We start from the raw sequence: 27,050 nt of genomic DNA, 5'->3' as shown, positions 1-27,050 counted from the left end.
CACACCTCACAAGGCTTTGTAAGACAGGGACATCTAGGAATGAACTTGAATTGTCATAGCAGAACTCAGTATTAGAACCTGCCGCCCGGTATGGTGGCTCACACCTGCAATCCCACATTTTGGGAGGCCAAGGCAGGAGGATCACCTTGAGGTCAGGAGTTTGAGACCAGCCCGGCCAACATGGTAAGACCATGTCTCTACTAAAAATACAAAAATTAGCTGGGCATGGTGGTGCATGCCTGTAGTCCCAGCTACTCAGGAAGCTGAGGCAGGAGAATCGCTTGAACCTGGGAGGCAGAGGTTGCAATGAGAAGAACCTAAGAATGACAAAGAGAAACTGGCATCCTATATAGAATCGTTCCTATGTTGCATTTGCAGAAATTTGCTCCTCTTGCTCTGTTTGTTGCAAGTATGCAGTTGATAGTTTCTGTATACACTGAATACAATATTTTTTGCAGGCTCAGAATAAGAATTACCTCAAAAGTCATCCCATTGATAACTACGTTGTTTTTCATGTTTGACACAAATATGAAACAGCTGGAAAACTTAAGTTGAATGTAAGATGAGTAGTATTCCTTACATTCCCAATAAACTCTAATCTTGGTGGGTGGGAACCTGTCTTCTACTTTGTTTATATACCTCCCAGTATTGTACATCTAGCAGGGACTTGGTAAATGATGAAGTATGTGTTTTATCTCCTGGGTTCTTTGGTATTTTCCCTTCCAATTCTAGAATCACATAATTCTGTGTGACTACGTTTTGCTGAGTTTTAAAATTACCTTTCCTTTGGGAATAAGGAGCAGCTGATGTCTCTGAAACTCATAAGAAAAACAGAAAGTTATGTTAATAGCTTTTAAAAATAGATGAACCCAACTCCCTACCTACTTTCTGCCTGCACAGTATCATCTGAACATTGCTGGAGAAAAATACGCACTTTTGAGTCATACCATGAACCTAAAATGAGCCCTCAGTGCTATTGGGAAAACTTACTTTATTTCTATAGCAAATTCTTTTTCAAATCCTCTGCAAGAAAGTGATTTCATTCTTCCTGTTCTCAAGTCTCAAACACCTTTCTCCCTGGCCTCTCCAGTCATAACACAGTCCCACACTATATGAAAAAAGTAGAAGCAGTCAGACCCAAACTCCTTTATTCTCAACCTTCACATTTGTGAAACCACCTGCCTGGGTACCCACATTCTAAGCCTTCTCCCATTTCAACAGAAGAATTGTCCTTCATCAATCAAAAGTTATTTCCTTTAAAGCTCATCTCTTCTGGAATTCTCAAGTACCCAGCTTCTGCAATTAGCCTCCCTCATTGTCCAGAATTACTGCTTTTCTCCCTTTCTGCTATGTGATTCCAGCAGCAAACAAGCATGTTAGACTGTCCCATGGTTTAAAAAAAAAAAAAATCCTTCTCTTAGCCAGGTGTGGTGGCACATGCCTGTGGTCCCCGCTACTCTGGAGGCTGATGTGGGAGTGCGACCAGGTTTTGGGGTGCTGGGGAGGCACAGCTCCCCTGAGAGAATGTTATAGGTTCTTGGTTTCCTACTCTCTCAAGAATAAGAGAGAGGACCACAGCACACTGCACCCGTAAAGTAAACATCAGACCAAAAAAGAGTTTGCAGAAAGTGATTTATTCAGGTAGAGAAAGAAAAAGGAGAAGGGAGAAAACTCCTGGGAGAGAGAAAGAGTGTGGAAGGGGGTCCAAACATGGAATCCAAAGGGGTGTGGAAGAAGGGAACTTTTAAGCTGGGAGGAATTCCCTCCCTCTCTGAGCCCCCTGGCCAATGAAAGGAGTTCCTTAGAACTTCCGCTGCAGTGATTGATGTTTGACCCTTTCCCACGCACGCAAAAATTAAAACAGAGACCTTTAAATCTCCCGGATAGAGAGATGGGAGCGGGGCATGGCGCCGGAAGTTCTTGCTCTTAAATCTACGCCCCCTTGTGGACTGGGGAAGAGAACACCTTCCCTCAGGAGGACTGCTTGAGCCTGGGAAGTGGAGGTTGCAGTGAGCCAAGATCATGCCACCGTACTCCAGCCTGCGCAACAGAGTGACACCCCATCTCAAAAAAAAAGAAAAGACAATCCCACTTGACCGTCACTTCTCTTCCAGGATGCACCCTCATCCCTTCTGCAGTAAAACTAGAAAGAGCCACCTATCCTCTATGCCCACCAAGCTCCACATTCCATTTTCTCCTCAGGCACTTCCTTCGGGCTTCTCTGCACGTCCTCCCTATGGCCAGCAGTGACATCCATGTTCAATGGTGTGTTGATTGCTGCTCCCGTGAACCATACACTGGTAGACCCACCTCACTATTGGATAGCTCTCCTTTGATGTTTGACAACCTAGCCTCGAGGTATCTAAAAATGTTTTTCTCCTAAAACATGTTCCTACTCTGTTTTCCCTCAGAAAATTGTATGTCCACTCATCCATCTGCTCTCACCAATAAACAAGGAGTCATCCTTCATTCTTCTCTCCTGGCCCCAGCTAAACCTCCAGCGATGCTCCTGGCCTCATCTCCAAATTATATTCTGAATCCACCTGGTTCTCTCCATCTCCCCCACCACCATTCTAGCCCAAGACACCGTCATCTCCACTTGCATTATTGCAATAGCCCTGCAATTGCCTTCTCCCCCCGCCCCATAATCCGTTATCATGTAGCAGAGTAACTCTTAAGCTTTTCAATCAGATCAAATCATTCTCATGATGAAACCTTCCAAAGTTCCCCGTTTCACTTAAAGGAAAAGCCAACCCGCTCAGCTTGGCCTGGAGGCCCTGCTTAATCTAGCCCCTGTCTCCTGCTCCGATGCCTCCCCACCTTGTGCCCCTATGGGTTCATTAAGCTGCTTAGTAACAGTACAATCACGCTGTGGCCAAAAAAGGAAGAAGAGATGGAAGATGAAACATATATGTAGACAAATTATATAAATCCCATTGCTTTCTTTAAAATCTTTTATTTGCTGTATCCCTCTATCAAGTCTGTACATTTCTTTTGGTCCCGTATTTCTTACTTGGTTTTAGCTAAAGGAATCCTATATTTAGCTTTGAACTTGCAAATCCTCCTAATGAAAGGAAATCTGTACAGAAAAAGGAGGCTATTGCTGTAGGTGTAGGAAGGAGTTGAAATTTGGAATAGTTACATTATTCAGAATAAAGTTGAAGGCTGAAAAGATTTACGAGAATGATATCCTATCTTTGTGTTTAAATATAGAGCTGTGTGGAAATTACAGTTACAGAACATCATAAAACTTCACAGTATAAAAATAATATAGCTAGCAAATATAAGGAGGAGTATGTATGAAGAAAATAGAATACTCATTTTCTCATCTCTCTTGGCAGGGAGTAAGTCAACACTGAATATCAGAACTGTATATTATTGAAACAATAAAGATTTCAATCTCTTAATTTTTATATTAATTTTCATTAGCTTACAGGGATCTCTTAGGAAATAATATCTCTCATGTAGTAAAAAAAAAAAAAAATTCTGAATACTAGAAATAACTTCCACTACTTGCAGTTTAAAAACTTTTCTTAAATTCAAATAAACATAGGTAGTATTTATGTAACATGCCATTTATGTGTAAAATAATTCCACTTACTCCACATATCTGCATGGAAAGCGGACTGAAAGATGGCTACCTAAAATGAACAACAGTTAGTTTTGGGTGGTAGGATTCTAGTGATGAATTCTTTTTGATTTGCCCTTTGGTCTAGTTAAGTTCACTAGAAGAGATTACTTTAGAGTCTGAAAAACTTTGTAATTCCTTTTCGTAGTGGTCCCAGCCTTCCTTCGGTTCCTTATTTTTTAGTTGAACAGTTCAGGATACCAGGAGTTTAGCTGCCATTTTATTCCCACCAAGAGGCAAATCTAAGCCAGATCCAGACAGACTCACTCTCCCTCCCCACCCTCTGACTGAAGGTGGGGTTCTTCAATAGCCAGGCAGCTTTGGGCTCCAAACTAGTGTTACTTTTTTGGTGGTGAGGGCCAGAGGGCAGAAGGGGTGCCTGTGCTTTGCAACCAGCTTCTCTAACATCTGACAGATTGCCAATCCGAAGAAGAGTTGCTGACCTCTTTAAAAACTTAGGTCAGAAATTATCAGCCTAGGAGAACCTTCAATCACAGCTCTCATTTTATTTAGGACTCTGAAAGCTTTTATTAATACACTTACAAAGCAAGTAGCCTGACATTCAGACAAAGAGGATGTCAGGAAATTTGCGAACATTATATAGTCTCCCCCTGTTGCAGATCTATAACCTATCCAGGAATGTATCAAGGAAGTGACATTTTGCCTATTATCAAAAGAAGCTGGAGTACTTCTGTCTACTGTGTCTTAGTATCAGAGTCACCAAAGAAAACTCAAAAATCAGGCACTGGATGGAACCATGCTCCACTCATGTAGCGAAGAGACAGAGCAAGATCAGCCTCAGTAGTGGGTATTGGTTCCCCACGGCCAGAGGACCCCTCCGGGGCTGTCTGCTGTCTTTCTAGCAGGGGACAGATAGAGTAGTGAGGTTGGCCAGGCCCCTATGAAGCACACGCTTAAACAACAAAAGCATACACGCTGAGTCTGAAGCAGGGAGTGCTATCCCCACACACAGTAGCAAGTCAGCACAGGCTGTGAGTAAGGACTTTAGAAGGAGCCCTCTTGGTAAAGAAGTGTCCAGGCCCAGGCACATTCATATGTGGCCAAGAGGGGATCTAAAGAATGTATGTGAAACTGCCTTTCCCAAGGGAGGCAACATCTGGGTGTGTTACTTTAGAGCAAGACAAGAATTATGCTGTTGATGCAACTTGGTTTCCATAAGGGGGAAAAATGTCACATGGAAATTTCATAGAAACTGAAACCTATATACAACTTTGCCAAGGGTTTTCCATAACATGAGGATTATTCGGGTTTTTTTTTTTTTAATGTAGTTTATATCCTAGAAACAAAGATATTTGGCATTTGAGTTTTTGAGAGTTGTAAGTGTGGTGTTGCAAAGTAATGTTGTACTCTAAAAGTAAAGACACTATTACAACCTCAAGTGGATATTTTAAGGCAAGTGAGAATTATCTCTTAAGCTTATTATGTGACTAGCATAGTGTGAATATCAGATGTTCTCATTATCCAAGAAAGTTAGGAGACTGCTTTCTATTACAGGTATTAAAAAATAAAATTGGGAATTAAGTCATATGGTTTTTCAATTTTGCTTCTTAGAATATGGCTGCATATCAGAATCAGAAAATCAAATCCAACCACAATCAGCATTGAAAGTGAGTCTGTATTTCATTTTATTATCTCCAAAATCCTGGGTAAAGGCTGATCTTTTTCAGAATAAATACTCCCTAAATGCATAAATAGGTTCTTCCACTTTCTTTTCTTTTCTTTTTTTTTTTTTTTTTTTTTTTTTTTTTTTTTTTTTGAGACGGAGTTTCGCTCTTGTTGCCCAGGCTGGAGTGCAATGGCGCGATCTCGGCTCACCGCAACCTCCGTCTCCTGGGTTTAGGCAATTCTCCTGCCTCAGCCTCCTGAGTAACTGGGATTACAGGCACGTGCCACCATGCCCAGCTAATTTTTTGTATTTTTAGTAGAGACGGGGTTTCGCCATGTTGACCGGGATGGTCTCAATCTCTTGACCTCGTGATCCACCCGCCTCGGCCTCCCAAAGTGCTGGGATTACAGGCTTGAGCCACCGTGCTCAGCCTCACTTTATTTTCACAAAGATCTTCAGGAAAGCACATTGGGGAGTTAGCAAAATGACTAAAAATGTGAACCACCTGACCCTCATGGGATCCTTTCAAGTAATAGGCAACTTGGGGAGACATGAAATCATAACAATTCAAGAATATGTTTACCCACCTAAAAATATTCCATTTAATACTTCCCTTTTGTCACAGGTCCTTCAGCATCAGCTGGAATCATTTCAGGCTTTGAGAATGCAGACTTTGCAGAATGTTAGCATGGTACGTTTCTTTTAATCTACATATGAAATAACTAACCTAGAAGTATCATCTCATCTTCTCAGCTGATGGTCACTAGCCAGTGGATTAGCTGACTCAGAATTTAACATAATAGAGGGCACAACATATTCTAGGCTCAAAATTTATTTTAAGGAAACTACGTTCTTCTCTGTGTTACACTTGTGTTTGCAAACAAGCCAAAAGACATAGTACTCACTGATTTTTTAAATACACGTTTAAAGTCTATATACAGATTACAAATAGGGACCCTCATGACAAGTGACATAAAATCTAATTCAAACTGGTTTAGAGAAAAAATACACTTTAACAGCTCAAGCAGATGAAAGTCCTGGAAAGAGCTTACTTGAGGACGGCTGAGTCCCCGTGATCAGGTCTCGAGTTGCCAGAACAGGTCTCCGTATCCTGATTCTGCTTCCCACAGTAGGGGATTCTCAGACTTCCTGTGGTGGCAGAAGATCTTCTAGAAGCTCCAGTTCTTTCTCCTTCCAAATTCAAGTCAAAGAAGAAAGTACACTTTGCTTTGAGATGGAGTTTCGCTTTTGTCACCCAGGCTGGAGTGCAGTGGTGTGATCTCAGCTCACTGCAACCTCTGCCTCCGGGGTTCAAGCAATTCTCCTGCCTTAGCCTCCTGAGTAGCTGGGATTACAGGTGCTCGCCACAATGCCTGGCTAATTTTTGTGTTTTTAGTAGAGACAGGGTTTTACCACATTGGCCAGGCTGGTCTTGAACTCCCAACTTTAAGTGATCTGTCCACCTCAGCCTCCCAAAGTGCTGGGATTACAGGCGTGAACCACCACACCCAGCTACACTTTGCTCTTAATAGTTTAGACTGAGGTTCCTGGCCCCCCACTGGGTCACATGTAATGCTTGAACCAATCACTGTCAGGTAGCTGCTGTTTCTTGACTGGTTAGCAGTCAGTCAGGTGCCCCTAGGAGTTAGAGGCAGAATCAATACTAGTATAAGCACGCTTCATCCAGAAGAAATAAGGAGCAGTATAAACAGAAGACTAGAGTGTGGATATTGGGGGTACATAACACACACATATTCTCTAAAGACCCAATACAAATTTCATCCCAATGTTTTTTCACTAAAAGCACCCTCAAGGAAATGGGAAGGGGAGGAAACTCCTAAGGGTGACAGAATATATTCCAAAGGTCTCTTATTCAACAATGAAAAAAAATCAGACATCTCAAATCATTTGAATATAGTTCATAAAACTTTTAGTGGGCTGGGAGCGGTGGCTCACGCCTGTAATCCCAGCACTTTGGGAGGCTGAGGTGGGCAGAATGCCTGAGCTCAGGAGTTCGGAACCAGCCTGGGCAACACCGCGAAACCCCATCTCTACTAAAATACAAAAAATTAGCCAGGCATGGCAGCATGAGCCTGTAGTCCCAGCTACTTGGGAGGCTGAGGCAGGAGAATTGCCTGAACCCAGGAGGTGGAGGTTGCAGTGAGCTGAGATTGCACTACTGAACTCCAGTCTGGGTGACAGACTGGAGAGAAACTCCGTCTCAAACAAAAATAAATAAATAAATTAATTAATTAATTAATTAAAACTTTGTTTTACTAAATTGTTTCTGATTTTATAACAATAAATGCATAATTTTCTTGAAGATTAATGATAGAAATTACAATAAATTAAATAGCTTTTATTTATATTCTTTGCGATGGGAAAGAATTTTTATGGGCAGGAAATTAAAATTACATTTTAATTACAATGTCTATTATTACAATGTCTTTTAATTGCAATGTCTATTATTACAATGTCTATTATTTAATCTTTTAATTACAATGTCTATTATTCCTGTACATTCATAAGTTTACAAATCTGAAATCAAATTTTTCTCAATTTATCTTTTAAAGGTACAGTCGGAAATCAGTGAAATATTGAACAAAAGTATTATTGAAGTAGAAAACCCACAGTTCAGCTCAGAAAAAAATCTAGTATTTGGCACGCACATCAAAAAGGATTTGGTATGTCACTCTATAGAAATCATTTCTGTATGTAGGTACTTCAAAATGTGACTACGGTCAGTTTATCTGCACTTTACATGATCCCCCTTTTTACAGGAAAAATAGACCATCAGAGATGAAAATAAGGAAACTCCTGTCCTGAAAACCTTAAAAGATGTGTGTTTACCTCTGTACTTCTGCAATTTTCCCATTTCCCTTAAAAGTCTGTGCAGGACATTTGACTTAGTTCAGATCCTGAAAGATTCCCAAGTAAATTCAAATACTAGGCAGTTTTGATAGCCAATCTATTCACTTAGGATTGACCTAGGTCTGAGGTAGATTCCCTAGAAAAACTCCAAACCAGAGTTACCATCACTGTGTCCACAGATTGAAATTCACACTTCCAGGATAGTCACAGTCCTAAAATCATCTGAAACTAGGAATGCCCAGAATTGGAAACATTTGTTTTCCCAAAACTCCGATTTGACCTATTGGTTCTAGTTCCCCACCTACCTCTGATGGCCTCTTAAAGGATGCTAAATTTCTATACTTCTGAAATTGAGGGATTGGCCCATGTATTTCACCCCTAAGGAAATAAGAGCAAGTTCTAAGCAGATTGTGAAGATCAGAATTACAGATCTCACAACTGTTGAAGAAAATCAGTCATACTCGTTATGCTCCTTTGCTGTGGAAACTGATAAAATGCTTGTTTAGGGTATATAAATAAATCCTCCACAAAATATTATCTATACTGCTTGGTCATGTGGCAAATGACAATCTATTTATAGTGTACTTCTTACTGTTACAGCCTATAGAGAATCAAGAAGAAAACCCATCTATGGAGAAAAGTCCTCACTTCGAGGATTCCAAGACACTTCATTCAGTAGAAGAAAAATTAAGTGGTGATAGTGTGAACAGTCTCTCTCAAAGTATAAATGTTCCATCCCAGAGACATTTCGAGGACACATTAACTCCGGGAACTTCAACAGACAATTTATCTTCAAATATGATGATACACCCTTCAGAAAATTCTGACATCTTGAAGAATTATAATAACCTTTATCGTTGTCTACCTACTGTACCTCAAAATGGGATGTCTCAAGCTGATAGAGTAACCCTGGATAAATCCAGAATCACTGTGCCTTTCCTCAAGCATGGATTTTGTGAAAATTTAGATGACATTTGCCATTCTATCAAACACATGAAAGAAGAGCTTCAAAAGTCACATGACAGGGAAGTGGCACTTACAGATGAACTTCAGATTTTAAAAACTGATCCGAATGGTCAAAGTAGTGGTAAATACAACCTGTCACCTCTTCACCAGGAAAAAATTGGCTTTATTAAGGAAGAAAATGTGGATGGCAATTTAAATGAAGATACAAAATCAAAGAGAATTTCAGAATTAGAGGCATTAATAAACAAATTACTCCCATTCAGGGAAACCGTGTCAAAATTCCATGTGAATTTTTGTAGAAAATGTAAAAAATTATCTAAAAGTGAAATACACAGGGGAAAGAAAAATGAGAAAAACAATAAAGAAATTCCCATCACTGGCAAGAATATTACAGATTTAAAATTCCATTCCAGAGTTCCAAGATACACACTGTCATTCCTCGACCAAACAAGACATGAAATGAAAGACAAAGAAAGACAACCATTTCTGGTCAAACAAGGATCAATAATATTTGAAAATGAGAAAACTTCCAAAGTTAATTCTGTTACTGAGCAGTGTGTTGCAAAAATTCAGTACTTACAGAACTACCTAAAAGAATCTGTGCAAATACAGAAAAAAGTAACAGAACTGGAGAATGAAAATCTGAACCTTAAGTCCAAAATGAAACCTCTTATCTTTACCACACAATCTCTCATACAGAAAGTTGAAACATATGAAAAGCAACTTAAGAATCTGGTTGAAGAAAAGAGTACGATTCAGTCTAAATTCATTAAAACAGAAGAAGACAGCAAAGAGTGTCTTAAAGAATTAAAAAAAATAATTAGTAAATATAATGTTCTCCAAGGCCAAAAAAAAACTCTAGAAGAACAAAATCTACAACTTTCTTTAGAGAAGCAGCAAATGAGGGAAGCATTAGATCAACTAAAAAGTAAAGAACACAAAACCCAAAGTGATATGGCCATTGTCAATAAGGAAAGTAATCGAATGAGTCTAGAAATGGAAGCAATGAAAACCAATATTCTGTTGATACAAGATGAAAAAGAAATGTTGGATAAAAAAACACACCAGCTTCTAAAAGAAAAAAGCTTACTTGAAAACGAACTAAAAGAAAACCAGCTAGAGATGATGCAGCTAAAAGAGAGAGAAAGATTGGCCAAAACGGAACAAGAGACGCTTCTTCAAATAATAGAAACTGTTAAAGATGAAAAACTTCACCTTGAAGCAGCATTACACGAATCTACTGCTGCCAGACAAATTGTGGAAAGAGAAATTGAGAATATTCAAACCTACCAATCTACTGCAGAGGAGAATTTTCTGCAAGAAATAAAAACTGCAAAATCAGAAGCAAGTATTTATAAGAATAGCTTGTCAGAAATTGGCAAGGAATGTGAAGTGTTATCAAAAATGGTAATGGAAATGAAAACAGATAATCAGATTCTAAAAGAAGAACTAAAGAAACATAGTCAAGAAAACATAAAATTTGAAAACAGCATCAATAGACTTACTGAAGACAAAATACTTTTAGAAAATTATGTAAGAAGCATAGAAAACGAAAGGGATACCTTGGAATTTGAGATGCGGAATCTTCAACGAGAATATTTAAGTTTAAGTAATAAAATGTGTAGTCAGCATAATGACCCTTCAAAAACAACTTATATTTCAAGAAGAGAGAAATTCCATTTTGACAACTGTACTCGTGAAGACACTTCCGGTCCTCGGAGTGGGCCTTCGGCTCCAGATCTGAAAGGTATGCCAGTCCTGGTAGGTGAGTAGACATGTACTTAAGACTCTTTTAGCCTATTGGGCACCAGGCAGAATACAGACATAAGGAGGAAACTTTAAGATGAATACAATTTTGTTCTGTAAAAACTGTATCCAATTTATTATACAGTGAAATTAGGGACTTTTTTCTAGATAAAATGTATATTATTTGATTTACATTAATTACGTACACTGTATATGCACGAAGCAACTTTGGCAGCCAGCAAGAGGGAGTTAATTATTCCTAAAGTGTGAGCAGCACTTCAGGACTCCTGAAGTATGGCACTACTTACACTCTAAAGTATAAGAAGTTCATCTGTAAGTGCCACTGCCCTATCATGTGACTTGTGAAGCCCCTCTTTCATGTGTTTGCTAGAATGGCAAATGTCATCTAAGTATACGTAGAATTCTTTTTTTTTTTTTCTAGGAATTCCAAGTAAACTGTATCAATTGCTTCCATCCAAGACATATAAATAAACTGCTCAAATCAATGTTTCAAAAACCTTTGTCCAAGTACTTTTTCCCCCCACAAAATAATTTTAAATTATATGATGACATTAACCTGGTAATTGATTAGGCTAGTTGTTAAAATTAGAAATTGGAATTAGGTATATATTTTATATTGTCAAGAACAGTGGAGGAGCTGAGATTTTCCCCAACTAGTAAGCTAATGTTTTTGTGTGCTATAGTTTTGTGGGTTTTAGCGGAAGGCATAGGACTCCTGAGAGATAAAGGAGAGGGTTACAATAGCAGGACCCAGAGTGTCAGCATGTTTGTATTGGTTCTTCAAGCCCTAATGTCTATAGGCAGCACAAAGAGGACCACACACTGGGCTGCACTACAGGAGAGAATGAGCTTAGAGAACCAAATATTATACTGCATAGTAAGCAGGCCTGCCCTTTGCTGTAGATGGAAAGGTTACACTGGACAATAAGCATGCCTGTCCCAGCTCCAGAGGAAACACAATTTCTAGCTTCCAAGGTTGCAAGCACACCTGTCCTGTGCTCCAGAGACACTCTACTTCCAAGACTGCTTGGAAAATATTCCTTGTTGAATTTTGTCAAATGCTTTTTCTACATTTATTGAGGTGATCATGTTTTTCTACTGTAATCTGTTAATATGGTAAATTATATTAATTTTGAAATCTTAATCTTGAATTCCTGGGATAAACTCCACTAGGTCATGTTGTATTATTCTTTTAATATACGTTCCTGGTTTCAATTTGATTACATCTTACTAAAGATTTTGCTTCTCTATTCAGAAGGTTATTATCTGTATTATTTTCATGTAATCTCTTTGTCTGGCTTTGGTATCAGGAAAATCCTGTTGGGAAGTGTTTCCCCCTCTTCTATTTTCTGAATTTGTGTAGGATTGGTATTATTAGTATTATTCCTTCCTTAAATATTTAAATATGTAATCCTCAAATATTTGTAAAATATGTAATACGGAAATACTCACCAGAGGGCCTGGATTTCTCTAAATGGGAAGGTTTTACATTGCTACATGATTTCTATAAATATAGAACTATTCAGATTTTCTATTTCTTGAGTTAGAGTTGATAATTTGTATGTTCTGAGGAATTTGTACATTTCATGTAAGTTCTCAAATGTGTTGTCATAAAGTTGTTCATAATATTCCTTATTAGCGTTTTAATATCCAAAGGACTTATGGCGATGTCCCTTCTTTAATTTCTGACATTGGTAATTCAAGGGTTCTTTTTTCTTTATCATTCTTGCTAGAGTTTTACCAATTTTATTGTTCCTTTAAAAAATTGGCTTATTGGCCGGGCGCGGTGGCTCAAGCCTGTAATCCCAGCACTTTGAGAGGCTGAGGTGGGTGGATCACGAGGTCAAGAGATCAAGACCAGCCTGGTCAACATGGTGAAACCCTGTCTCTACTAAAGGAAATACAAAAAAAAAAAAAAAAATTAGCTGGGCATGGTGGCGCGTGCCTGTAATCCCAGCTAATCAGGAGGCTGAGGCAGGAGAAATGCCTGAACCCAGGAGGCGGAGGTTGCTGTGAGCCGAGATCGCGCCATTGCACTCCAGCCTGGGTAACAAGAGCAAAACTCCGTCTCAAAAAAAAAAAAAAAAAAAAAAAAATCGGCTTATTATTTTATTGATTTTTCTCACTGCTTTGTTTTTTATTTCATTAATTTCTTTTCCCATTTAATAATTTCATTCCTTTGGTTTACCTGGGGCTAACTGACTCCTTCCCTAGTTTTGTACCACATTAAATACATCACAGAGTCTGGTATGTTTTCATTTCCATTCAGTTCAAAATATTTTCTTTTTCACTTGTGCTTTATACTTTGACCCAATGAAATAGAAGTGAGTTGCTCGATTTCTAAATATTTGGAGATTTTTCGGTTATATTTCTTTTATTGATTTCTAATTTAATTCTGTTGTGATCAGAGAACACACTGAGACTGGGTTCCGGGACCCGGGGAGGCTCAGCTTGCTCCCCGGTGGGCAGTGTTCTTCCAGGCTCTTGGTCCCTCACTCACCCAAGAATGAGAGAGGAGACCACAACCGTCGCGGTGAGTGATTACATAAATATCAAACCCCAAAGAGTTTTGCAGAAAGTGATTTATTTAGGCAGAGAGAGAAAAAGGAAAAAGAAATAGAAAAGAGAAAGGACAGCTTCCATGAGGTTGTGGAAGGGGATCCAGACATGGAGTCTGCCGAGGAAGGGGACTTTTAACTTGGGAGGAATTCCCACCCCATTCAAATTTTTCGTCCTATGAAAGGAGTTCCTTTAAACTTCCACTGGAATGATTGACCTTTGATTTTTTTCCCACGCATGGAAGTTTAAACACACACCTCTTAAGTTCCCGGATTGGAGGGAGTGGCGAGGTATGGCGCTGGGAAGTTCTTGCCTTTGAAACTCTGCCCCTTTGTGGACCCGGGAGGAAAATACATGCCCTCAATATTCTATATAACCTTTTAAAATGTATGGAGACTTGTATTATTGCCCAGAATATGGTCTGTCTTGGTTGATGTGCTTTGGTTGATGTGTCAGGTGAACTGGAGTGTTCTCTAAAGGTTGACAGGATTGAGCAAATCTGTATCCGTACTGATCGTGTGTCTGCTTGTTCTAACAGTTACTGATAGAGGAATAGCAAAGTTGATTTGTTCATTCTATAAATTTGTTTAAAGTGTTTTAAAGCTATTTGATTTATTTATTTTGAGACAGAGTCTCACTGTTGTCAGCCTAGGCTGGAATGCAATGGCAAGCAAGATCTAGGCTCACTGCAACTTCTGCCTCCCAGGTTCCAGCAATTCTCCTGCCTCAGCCCTCCCGAGTAGCTGAGATTACAGGTGCCCACCACCACTCCCTGCTAATTTTTGTATTTTTAATAGAAATATGATTTCACCATGTTGGCCAGGCTGGTCTTGAACCCCTGATCCACCTGCCTCAGCCTCCCAAAGTGCTGGGATTATACGCATGAGCCACCACACCAGGACAATGCTCTTTTATGTATGCATACACATTTAGCACTACTATGTCTGGTTGGTAAACTGATACCTTTATTATTATGAAATAACCCTCATTATCCCTAGGGGTATTCCTTGTTCTAAAGTCTCTGATATTAATATATTCCCTCTAGATTGGTATTTAGATTGATGTTTGCTTAGTATATCTTTTTGCATCATTTTGCATTTACTCTTTAATAATGAATCAGTAGGAGAAACTCTGAATAGTTAAATAATAAATATATACCATGAAAATGGACTACTAAATCCTGAAAATCAAATATAAATCAAAGAATTCAAGTATTGAGAAAATAACTAATGGTGAGACTATAACCATTTAAATACAAAACTAAGATTAAAGAACTGAGAATCACAGTTACAAAATAGAGTGCTATTGTTAAAAAACATTGGCAATAAAAAACAAACAATATAAAAAGTCAGGCGCATCGATCTTTGTCTAATTTGTTTACTGCTGAATCGCAGCACCCAGAGCCACGCCTGGAATACAGTAGACACTCAATATGTGTTAAGTGAATGATGAATGAGCATGCTGCCATTTCACTAGAATATTAGGCACAGGCTGGGATTCCCTTTGTACAAATATCGTAAAGAGTTTTAAGTATCAAGAAGTTTAGACAAAATGCACTGGGTGGGGTGGCACATACCTGTAGCCACAGCTACTCCGGAGGCTGAGGTGGGAGGATCACTTGACACCAGGAGTTTGAGGCTGCAGTGAGCTGTAATTGTGCCACTGCACTCCAGCCTGAGTGACAAAATGAGACCCCATCTCTTAACAACAACAGCAAAGTTTAGACAAGATGACATTTTATGTCACTTTTCTTATTTTTATTTATTTTTTGAGACAGAGTCTCTCTCTGTTGCTCAGGCTGGAGTGCAGTGGCCTGATCTCAGCTCAATGCAACTTCCACCTCCCGGGTTCAAGTGATTCTCCTGCCTCAGTCTCTTGAGTAGCTGGGACTATAGGAGCGTGCTACCATGCCCAGCTAATTTTGATATTTTTAGTAGAGACGAGATTTTACTATGTTGGTCAGGCTGATCTCAAACTCCTGACCTTAAGTGATCCTCTCACCTTGGCCTCCCAAAGTGCTGGGATTACAGGCGTGAGCCCCTGTGTCCGGCCATTTTAGGTCACTGCCTAACAGTAGTGTAATGGTGTCAAATTGCTTAATGAAGATTTTTGGAAATATATATGCTGGGGGGAGGGAGGATAATAGATTTTTTTCTAGCTATCTCCCACAGGGTTATAGCCTGTCCCCCGATAAGTGTGAGGAGGAATAACCTGGAAACAGGTCTTCTCAGTCTTTTTTCTTGTAAACTAATGTGTGTTCTATAGTTAATTTCCTACAAGTAAGTGACCTCCACCTTAACCCGCTCTTTCGTTTTGGTAAAGGCTATAGAGTGAATAATGTAGACCAGCCTGACCAACATGGTCCCTACCAAAAATACAAAATTAGCCGGGCATGGTGGCGGGTGCCTGTAAACCCAGCTACACACAAGGCTGAGGCAAGAGAATCACTTGAACCCAGAAGGCGGAGGTTGTAGTAGGCCGAGATAGCACAATTGCACTCCAGGCTGGCAACAAGAGCAAAACTCTGTCTCAAAAAAAAAAAGAAAAGCAGCCAGAAGGCTGAGGTGGGAGGATTGTTTGAGCCTAAGAGTTGGAGATGAGTGTGGGCAGCATAAGGAGACCTTATCTCCACAAAAAATTTGAAAAATTAGCCAGGTGTGTTAGTATATGCCTGTGGTCCCAGCTACTCAGGAGGCTGTGGCAGGAGGATTGCTTGAGTCTGGGAGGTCGAGGCTGCAGTGAGTCGTGATCACACCCCTGCACTCCAGCCTGAACAAAAGAGCAAGACTCTATCTCTGGGGGAAAAAAAAAAAAGAAAAAGAAAAAGCAAGACTGTTTGGCTCTGCCACTGCAGGTTGTACTACCTTGGACAAATTCATCTTTCTCTAACACCATTTCGTTGTTAGATGTAGATTAAGTGATTAATAATTAAAAACATACTAATATGGAATGAACATGGAAGGGAATCCGGCATATTGCATTGTATACGTGTTATATAACGCTAGTTATGAGTTAGCTACTAACTTACTTTTGGCATTGTAATGAAATACCACCAGGGAAAATTCAGTTATAATTGATGAAAACTCAAATTAACAAATTACCTTACAACTTATTCACAACAAATTATTTGATGGATAATGATTCTAGTGTTTTGTTGTTTTTGTTTGTTTATTTTAGAGACAGGGTCTCACCGTGTTGCCCAGCCTGGCCTCAAACTCCCAGGTTCTGGCTAGCCTCCTGCTTTGGCTTCCCGAAGTGCTGGGATTCCCGGCATGGGTCACTGTACCCAGCCTTGATAGACTGATATATATTTTTTACTCATTTGTTTATTTTACAGCTTATGAAATATTTTTAATTTGGTGTTCATAATTCTTCCAGGTAGGTAATAACAGATGAAAGATAATGAAAGAGTCTCAAATTAGTTTGCTCTACTATAAGATAGCTCTAATAGTAGTAGGTTGAATCTGGCTTTTTTTGTTTTTTGTTTTTGAGATGGAGTCCAGGCTGGAGTGCAGTGGCACAATCTTGGCTCACTGAAGCCTTTACCTCCCAGGTCCAAGCAGTTCTCCTGCCTCAGCTTCCCCAGTAGCTGGGATTACAGTTGCCCACCACCATGCCTGGCTAATCTTTGTATTTTTGATAGAGACAGGGTTTCACCATGTTGGCCAGGCTGGTCTTGAACTCCTGACTTCAAGTGATCCACCCACCTTGGCCTTCCAAATTATTGGGATTACATGCATGAGTCACCGAGCCCAGCCTTGAACCTGGCTTATTATTCTTAATGCATGTTCCACATTTATATACAAAAGGAGTGGGCAGTCTCTGAAGAAGCAGGATAAAATTTGATGTGCTACTGCTTAACCTTCTTGAGGTGCTACTGCTTAACTTTCTCTCCAGTTCTTATTAAAGCTTCTTATTGATTAGAGCTCCCTTAAAGCTAAGCCTTTCTTCCATGTTAGGTCGACATCCACAATCATTGTTTCAGATTTGAGCCTTGAACACATGTAAGTAGACGGTTTGTAGCAGAGACTGAAGTCTGCCTAAGCAAGCGTATTTCTTCCATTACTCATTGATGGTGGATGCAGAAAACTATTCAAGTCTTACAGGCATCATAACAGGAGAGTAGACAGCTAGATGTCTAAGCTGCCAATAGAGGATGCCAGTGTCATGGCTGAGTCTGAGGAATAAAGCTGCTTCACATGAAACTACCTAATGTTGTATTGCTATATTTTCAAAATTAAAAGAAGAGACAATCATTGTAAGAAAATAATCCATGGGCATCATAAATAGTTTGCACTTGTCAGATCAAATGTGTGTGTATACTTTCCTCTGCTGACACTTAGAAAAATCTTAATTGTTTTACGTTTCACTATTCCCATTCCTGGTTTCCATATTTGCTTTTCTGTAAACTGACACAGTACATCTGTATGAAATCTAGCTAAGGTCTGCCAACTGTCACACTACGGTAAGGCATTAGATTAGGGTTCCCATCTATGCATATGGTATGACGTGTGTTGTCTTAAAAAGGCACATTGATAAAAATTAATTACAGTAAAAGACAGATTAAAATGAACAATTATAATTTTTAAATCTAAAATAAATTTTGATAAAATCTAAAAATATAAAACTCTTCTCTCAAAAGAATTGGGATTACAAGCATGAGCCACCACACCCAGCCTAAGAATAAATATATTTATAAGGCTTGTTTGGTAACGTTATCAATATATAACCATCGACTTTATTCACTTATGTGTACTTGGTAAGGCCATTGCTATTCTGAAGATAAATATATTCAATATTACTCTTTGATTCACATTATACCTTTTGTAATGTTTTAAGATATTAATTCCGCCGGGCGCGGTGGCTCAAGCCTGTAATCCCAGCACTTTGGGAGGCCGAGGCGGTTAGATCACGAGGTCAAGAGATTGAGACCATCCTGGTCAACAAGGTGAAACCCCGTCTCTACTAAAAATACAAAAACTTAGCTGGGCATGGTGGCGCGTGCCTGTAATCCCAGCTACTCAGGAGGCTGAGGCAGGAGAATTGCCTGAACCCAGGAGGCGGAGGTTGCAGTGAGCCGAGATCGCACCATTGCACTCCAGCCTGGGTAACAAGAGCAAAACTCCGTCTCAAAAAAAAAAAAAAAAAAAAAAAAAAAAAGATATTAATTGCATGCTGTTAGTTATGAGGCAGGCATGAAAAATTCCTTTAAAACCTTAATTGTAAAAATTCTCTGTACCATCTGTACTCCTCCTTCAAAAGCCAGCTATATGTCTGGCTTGACTTAGTTCCCTCTACTTAAAAAAAGCGGGGAGGCCCAAAAGAAGAGTCTCGTAGACTTCTACAATCTGATTTCCAGCTCTGGGCAGCCTGGACTGGCAGAAGGACAAGTTCTAAGAAAGCACCATGTAGTTGCCCATTTTCACGATGCTGATAAAGAATACTCAGACTAGGACTGGGTAACTTATAAAGAAAGAGAGGTTTAATGGACTCACAGTTCCAAGTGGCTGGGGAGGCCTCACGATCATGGTGGAGGGCAAAAGGCATGTCTCACGTGGCAGCAAGCAAGAGAGAAAACAAGAGCCAAGCAAAGGGGTTTCCCCTTTTAAAAACGTCAGGTCTTGTAAGCCGTATTCACTACCATAAGAATAGTATGGGGAAAACTGCCCCCATGATTCAAGTAACTCCCACCAGGTGCCTCCCACAACATGTGGGAATTATGGGAGCTACATTTCAAGATGAGATTTGGGTGGGGACACAGCCATGCCATAGCATACCCTTATCAAAGATAACTTTCCCAATGCATTATTTGATATACAGATATTTTACATTTCCCTTTTAAAATATAAACACCACCAGCCCCTACCCTTGTTGAATGAGGGCTCTTGATAGCTCACTATGAATTACAGTAATATATTTAAGTCATGTCTTTTAAGAGCAGATACTTTTTAAAGAGAGGGCAGGTGAAGGAGAAGTGATAACTTGGGGACTAGCAGGTGAGGCCGAGGTGGGATGCCTCAGGAGAGGCAGCTTGACAGCTAGAGAGGAACATGGGAGGACCCCAAAGACTGACTTCATCCATCTTCCAACTTCATAATTTTTATAAGATACTCAGCTGACAAGTACATTCCCCCTCAACCCCTCAACTCATCCTGGGGCTGCCATTGGCTAAATAATCTGATGCTTTACGTAAAGCCACAAACAGAGGGCATGTTACCATATAAGCTGAAGCATCTGCCTGACTATATCATGCGTATATATTGTATCTGTGTAATAATATAAATGGATCTAACATTTATCTTTGATGTTAAGAATGCTTTAGTAGGCTATGACACTTGGATAGCTATCAATCCAATTTTCAATACTTCTGAGAAGAAACAGCAAGAATTTACTGTGCACTTTCTACCCTTCCGGCAGCCACTTCCACCTCCCCTCCAACCCAAGTAATTTTTTTTTATTAGAAGTAAATATTAGAAGTAATATTAGAAGTAAAACCAAATGACAGATTGCACTTTAGGATTTTACAAAATGTGTAGACATAGTCTGCTCAGAAACATAGATCTAAAAACATAAATCAGCAACCACGTGTCAGTAGCAAATACTATTTATCAAGTGGTAGTATTAAAATAAGGAAGAGAATTAGAGTTGCAGGCTTAAATTTCTTTTAAATGCTTTAGCTATCTGCTCCATAACACTATATTTTTTTCAAGCAATTAGCTCTTGATAAAGAATCACTGGTAGTTAAGATCTAGAAAGCTGCTTGTCTCCCAGCTGCTAATAGGATGGTACTGAAGTAGTCTTGTAGTTCTTTGAATTAAGTGCCCTAAAATAGGAAAATAAACACACATTAATTTTATAGTGCAGGTCAAATACCTGTACATTCTTCATTCTTTTTTTTTTTTTTTTTTTTTTTTAAAGACAAGGTCTCGCTCTGTCACCCAGGCTGGAGTGCAGTGGTGCAATCACGGTTCACAGCAACCTCAACCTCCTAGGCTTTTAAGCAATCCTCCTGCCTCTGCCGCCCAAGTAGTTGGGTCTACAGGCATGCACCACCATGCCTGGCTAAATTTTTTTTTTTTTTCTTTTTCTTTTTTTGAGACGGAGTTTTGCTCTTGTTACCCAGGCTGGAGTGCAATGGCGCGATCTCGGCTCACCGCAACCTCCGCCTCCTGGGTTCAGGCAATTCTCCTGCCTCAGCCTCCTGAGTAGCTAGGATTACAGGCACGCGCCCCCATGCCCAGCTAATTTTTTTGTATTTTTAGTAGAGACGGGGTTTCACCATGTTGACCGGGATGGTCTCGATCTCTTGACCTCGTGATCCACCGGCCTCGGCCTCCCAAAGTGCTGGGATTACAGGCTTGAGCCACCGCGCCCGGCCGCCTGGCTAATTTTTATATTTTTTGTAGAGACAGAGTTTTGCCATGTTGCCTAGGCTGGTCTTGAAATTCTGGGCTCAAGCAAGCTGCCTGCCTTGGCCTTCCAAAATGCTGAGATTACGCACGTGAGCCACCATGCCCAGCCTATCTGTCCATTCTTATAAAAACTTTTTTCATTAAAAAATTTAAAACTAATGCTCTTTGTAACATATTAACAATCCAAAGCCAAAATTTTCTCAACTTAAAATACTTCATTAAAGCCAAATATACATAGAACATATAATTTAAGAAGGAAAACAACTACAGAATCAATTTTAAAACTACTGTCCAAAGGTTTACTAGTTTTAAAATTAGGGTAAAAGAAGCTAGAACTTGATTTAGGATAATGTTTTGATAATGTACTATAAAAAGAAAGAGATGTCAATAAATTCAAAATTACTAAACAGAAGATAAACTTCTGATTTTTCAAAAGAACAATCACTTATTCTTCTCTTTCTCCCTGCTCCAAACATATATGCTACAGCATCATAGAACTTTCTCAGGTTTATTCTCTGGATAGAAAATAACACACAGAAAACCTGAAATACTGTCCTCTTTCCCCCTCACACACAAAGTTCCATCTATCAGAGGGTGGGTGTGATGCGGAAAATTCCAATTTTGCCATCTGTTTATTAGATGAAGTTGGGCAGAGTAGTGATAGGTGGCTTGCCAGAGGTTAAAGGTTAAAAAGACAGAAAAAAGCTTCATATCTTCCTGTTTCTAAGTCCAATATTCCATCAACTAGCCCACAGATAATAATATTCCTGTCAACAACAGTTTAAATTACATACATTTACCCTAATATCTAGGGGAATCGTGGCTCAGTGACACAGATCAGTTTCTGTTAATTCATAAAATGTGAATTTTGCTAGGCCAAAATCAATTACTTATTCCACAAAATTGTCACCAAAGTACTATAAAGAGTAGGTAAAATAGGCAAAAATCAGTCATTATCATCATCTACTTTAGCATATTATATAATAAAACCCATATAGGTTAAGCCGCCATTCAAAATATCTTTCCGGCCAGGCGCAGTAGCTCATGCCTATAATCAGAAATACACCTTTTTGGTTTTTTTGGTTTTTTTTTGAGATGGAGTTTCACTCTTGTTACCCAGGCTGGAGTGCAATGGCGCGATCTCGGCTCACTGCAACCTCCGCCTCCTGGGTTCAGGCAATTCTCCTGCCTCAGCCTCCTGAGTAGCTGGGATTACAGGCACGCGCCACCATGCCCAGCTAATGTTTTGTATTTTTAGTAGAGACAGGGTTTCACCATGTTGGCCAGGATGGTCTCAATCTCTTGACCTCATGATCCACCCACCTCGGCCTCCCAAAGTGCTGGGATTACAGGCTTGAGCCACCGCGCCCGGCCCATGAAGGGCAGTATTTTTGTGTGTGTAATAATGATGTTAGTATTGTAATTACTATCCCCAAGTGATAAAGATGTATTACCATTTTTATAAAAGAATGTAAACTTAGTGTCCTTTAGACACAGAATAATTGACTGTTTTTGCTCCAAAGAACTTTTTCAGTTTTGAGACTGTACAAAACCTGGATAAAATTTAAGTTTTAAGATACTTTGATAATATACTTTTTCTCAAAGCATTATAGTTATGTTGGCATTTTTAATTAACCAGAATATTTCCTATTTTCACAGGTTATCTCAACATTAAAGACAGAACTCTCAGGCATCATTAGGATTCCTCACAACTGCTAAGAAACTCCCTTTGAGAAATAGCCAATGATAACCTGTACTGCTAACTGAACTATGAATATCTAACTAGTCTGAAATGACTCACACTAAGGCGCTACAGATTTGCTGTAAAAATTATGCACAGAATGGTTTGGTGCAGATAAGTTAGGCTTTTTCAGCTGAGAATTTCCGAAGATGAGAGAGAATTTCTACAAGGGAGGGCAGGTATCTGTACATGGAAGGAGCTGAGATGTCTAAAGTCACCCAAACTTGTCATTTTAAAAAGTATGTATAAATAAAAGATACTATTTTGAAAAAGGATAAAAGTTGGAAACAATTTTTTGTTGGCTTATAAGCTAAGTGTGAAACATTCCTACCTTCTGACATTCAAAGTCATTATACTTTCAACTGGTCTGCTCTTTGGTCCACTTGGTGGGTGGAAAATCTTATCGTCTTTGCCAGGAATCTTTGCCAATTTAGTCACATAAGGGTCGGCAGAATGTGATGGGTAAGGATCAAACGTTCCTGCCTTCATTCCACCAGGCTGCAAAGAAAAATGAGACAACTTAATGTGATTTTGTAAAATGCCTCTACAAAATTAGCTTGTGAAGAAGTTCACACATATTTTGGTAGCCTGCGGAGTCGGTTTTAAAGGAAATGATACTGTTTAATTCAAATACCACCAAAAGGTCTCCCTATCACCAGCTTTACAGGGTCAAAACATCATAATCCAAAAGCTCTCTATAAAAATGACAATGTTTATAGTAAGGTAACAATCTAAACTAATTGCCAAGCATTAATATTTTAGAGTTTATCACACCAGGCTTTCACTTGGTTAGAAAGTGAGTCTATTAAGTAAGGGAAAACCTAGGTCAGATGTATTTTGATAGAGAATGGGGAACAAGGAGGATGGCACAACATGAGTTTACTAAATGCAGTCAGTGATGGAGAAGATACTTAAAAAAAGCAATAAGCAATAGCATATGGAAATAGAAAGTGGGAGGCAAACGTTCTTGTAGTAGACTAAGAGAAGTCAATCAAAATATGTTTCAACCTATACTCAAGACAGAAATATTTGCTTTGACTTTTTAAACTGATTTGACAGAATTTTAAACTTTATATTCTATATAGTCATCAGGAAAATTCTGTAGAATCCTAACTCATTTAATTAGGCACCCTTTTCTTATAGTATATATGCCAAATATACATGAAGATTTAATTCATTTGAAAGACACAATTATAAGTTTTCAGGTTTTCCCGACTGAAAACACATGGATTAAAGATCACAATAATAAGAAAACTTAAGAAAGCTTAAATAAATTAAAAGTATAAAAGCAAAATGAATTAAAAATAGAAAAAACACGGATTAAATAAATCCAAGTGATGCTTTAAAAAGTAGATTAATAGCTAAATCTGTAATAGAATCCAGAATGCAAAAGAAGTGAGGAAAGTCTATACTTATCTTAAATATCAAAAATATAAAATAATATTTCTGTAAATTTCTATGTGAATAAATTCAAAAACCTGAATGAAATGACTGATTGTCTAAGAAAATATAAATAATCAACATCAACCAAAAAGAGATAGAAAACCTACACAAAACAGATGTCCCTATGCAACAATCCTGCATGATCTGCACATGTGCCCCAGAACCTAAAGTACAATAAAAAATAAAATAAATGTTAATACATCAAAAAATATAAAGAGTAAATTTTATAATAATATATCAAAGGTCTTTTCCTTTTTGGAACTTTAGAAAATAATTCTGAAGTTCTGAGAATACGACAGAATAACCAGCATAACTTTTTTTTTTTTGAGACAGAGTCTCACTCTGTTGCCCAGGCTAGAGTGCAATGGCACGATTATGGCTCACTGCAACCTCCGCCTCCTGGGTTCAAGTGATTATCCTGCCTCAGCCTCTGAAGTAGCTGGGATTACAGGCACCTACCACCACGGTAGGCTAATTTTTTATATTTTTAGCAGAGACAGGGTTTCATCATCTTTGGCAGGCTGATCTCGAACTCCTGACCTCATGATCTGCCCACCTCGGACTCCCAAAGTGCTGGGATTACAGGCGTGAGCCCCCATGCCCAGCCAGCATAATTTTAAAGAGTAAGAAGAGACTAGACCACTCACTATTAAACATAATAGAAATTAAAAGGTTTTTTTGGGGCAGAAATAGTCAAATGAAATGAAAACTCAGAAACATACCTTCAAAAATAAGAATTTGGGGTTTGATAAAAATGGCATTTCAAAGTAATGGTGTTAAAAATGAATTATTCCATCAGTCATATTAGGAAAAACTTGACTTTTTAAAAAATTGGTTTTATTAAAGTCTAATTCACCTATGATAAACTATACTCCATTTAAAGTGTACAATGCTATGAGTTTTGACAGATGTCTACACCCTTGAAATGACTATCACAATTAAGATACAGAACATTTCCACTGCCCAAAGTGTCCTCATACCCCCAAACTAAATAAAAGCTGGATTCCTACCTCACTCTTTGCATCAAAATGTATTTTAGATAAATATTTAAATGCAAAAGGATAGGACTAAAGGAAGAAATTAAGAAGACACATTATTCTAATATTGGTGGTAAAGAGCCATTCTGAAAATGACATAAACGTTACCGACAATGGACTGATAAATCTGACTACATCAACTTATTAAATTCCTGAACAGCACAAAATACCATAACCAAAGATCCAAAAGATTTTAAAAATTATTTTTAACACAAATAACAAAAGTAGTACCCTTAATATATGAAGAGATCTTACAAGACATCTTACAGTATCAAAATCATAAACTTTGAAGGTCTGCAAGAAAAATGAACAGGAAATTTACAGAAAAAAATATAGACTCAGGTTTATAAACTGCTGAAGCATTTTATTTTTATTATCACTTGTTAACTTCTGCAGTAGGGAGATAGTTAATTTTAATTACCATTTCAAAAACTAAAGGATGGTTTGGCTTTTTATGGTTTTAAAAAAAACTAGACCTGCTGGGCGCAGTGGCTCAAGCCTGAAATCCCAGCACTTTGGGAGGCCGAGGTGGGTGGATCACGAAGTCAAGAGATTGAGACCATCCTGGTCAACATGGTGAAACCCTGTCTCTACTAAAAATACAAAAAATCAGCTGGGCATGGTGGCGCGTGCCTGTAATCCCAGCTACTCAGGAGGCTGAGGCAGGAGAATTGCCTGAACCCAGGAGGCAGAGGTTGTGGTGAGCCGAGATCGCGCCATTGCACTCCAGCCTGGGCAACAAGAGCGAAACTCCGTCTCAAAAAAAAAGAAAAAGAAAAAAGAAAAACTAGACCTAGGGTGTAGAGAAGCACTTCAAAACTTCATTATGAATTCACCGGCGTGGTAGCACGAACCTGTAATCCCAGCTACTCTGGAGGCTGATATAGGAGAAACGCTGGAACTCAAGAGGCGGAGGTTGCAGTGAGCCTAGATCATGCCACTGCACTTCAGCCTGGGTGACAGAGTGAGACTCCGTCTCAAAAAAAAAAGAAAATCAGTATAAATTCAAATACATTTGAAGAGACTAACAATCACTTCATGACAAGAGCTTCATTATCCCCTACACTATATTCATACTTGGTGATTTCAGGTAATTTTGTAAAAATGGGTGACAGGATTCTTGGTATCAATACAAACAAAAGTTTATTATATACATAGGAAAAAAATCATTTGACAGCAAGAGACAGTATTTCTTTATAATGCTTAATTTTTTTCATCCTAAAATTGTTAGCTTACCTTTTTACCAGGAGAAGAAGGTTTAAAAGTATTTGAAATTGCTTCTTTCTTCTCTTCTTTTTTAATTGGTGGTAAAGGTCCCTCAGAAAAATAAGGGTTAGCATCAAAATAGTCCCTTGGGTGAAGATTTAACTTAAACGGTGCTCCTTTAAGTAAACGATGGTGTTCTTCATTCGCTTTCTGTAAATTTGAAATTGCATAGGATAGGTTAAACAAATTGAAAATAACCCAGAGTTAAATCTTTTACATTTTAATATAAACATGATTCTTAAGTACATATTGCTAGGTGCACTTTTTTAAAACATTAATTTGCTAAGTTTTATTTTTATGATACAAAAGACATGCCTACTTACAGACAAGCAGAACTATGATTATTCACTTTGGATACAAATTTCTTTGTGGTACTGAGACCTTATCACCTGAACAAATCTATGTGAACCACCTGGGTAGTATGATGCAGTATAAAGAGACTTGTCTCTAGTTCAAGCCCTTCCTGCTTCGCAGCATTTCACAAAGACTGGGAAAGTTATCTTTTAGTGTCACATCATCTTCAACTGTAAATGAGGATATTATTATTCTCCCCTTAATGTAAATGAGGACATTATTATTCCCCCCTTAATGCAAATGAGGACATTATTATTCCCACCTTAATGCAAATGAGGACATTATTATTCCCCCTTAATGCAAATGAGGACATTATTATTCCCCCCTTAACGTAAATGAGGACATTATTACTCCCCCTTAACGTAAATGAGGACATTAT

General features: G+C 38.7%; 2 protein-coding genes across 9 annotated transcripts in view; one reads left to right on the top strand and one right to left on the bottom strand.

The window, feature by feature from the left end:
- CCDC110 (coiled-coil domain containing 110) overlaps window positions 1-22,908 on the top strand; it is a 27,649-nt gene extending 4,741 nt beyond the window's left edge. The window contains exons 3-8 of one of the 4 annotated variants that reach the window (XM_074396716.1): window positions 5,201-5,256; window positions 5,881-5,946; window positions 7,829-7,939; window positions 8,727-10,839; window positions 13,268-13,392; window positions 22,490-22,908. In XM_074396716.1, coding sequence (XP_074252817.1) covers window positions 5,201-5,256; window positions 5,881-5,946; window positions 7,829-7,939; window positions 8,727-10,839; window positions 13,268-13,392; window positions 22,490-22,549 — 2,531 coding nt within the window. In that variant the 3' untranslated portion in view covers window positions 22,550-22,908. Of the gene's footprint in view, window positions 1-5,200; window positions 5,257-5,880; window positions 5,947-7,828; window positions 7,940-8,726; window positions 10,840-13,267; window positions 18,571-22,489 lie in introns of those variants that run through there. The other 3 variants (XM_074396717.1, XM_074396715.1, XM_074396718.1) reach the window with 3 other exon arrangements.
- Window positions 18,879-27,050, bottom strand: part of CFAP96 (cilia and flagella associated protein 96) — a 21,669-nt gene continuing 13,497 nt past the window's right edge. For all 5 annotated transcript variants that reach the window (XM_074396720.1, XM_074396719.1, XM_003933839.4 and 2 more), the window contains 3 exons: window positions 26,288-26,467; window positions 22,903-23,069; window positions 18,879-20,241 (listed from right to left, as the gene is read on the bottom strand). In XM_074396720.1, coding sequence (XP_074252821.1) covers window positions 20,193-20,241; window positions 22,903-23,069; window positions 26,288-26,467 — 396 coding nt within the window. In that variant the 3' untranslated portion in view covers window positions 18,879-20,192. The remainder of the gene's footprint in view (window positions 20,242-22,902; window positions 23,070-26,287; window positions 26,468-27,050) is intronic.

The sequence above is a fragment of the Saimiri boliviensis genome, chromosome 3, assembly GCF_048565385.1.
Source record: "Saimiri boliviensis isolate mSaiBol1 chromosome 3, mSaiBol1.pri, whole genome shotgun sequence".
NCBI lineage: Eukaryota > Metazoa > Chordata > Mammalia > Primates > Cebidae > Saimiri > Saimiri boliviensis.
This window is presented reverse-complemented; position numbering and strand designations above follow the sequence as displayed.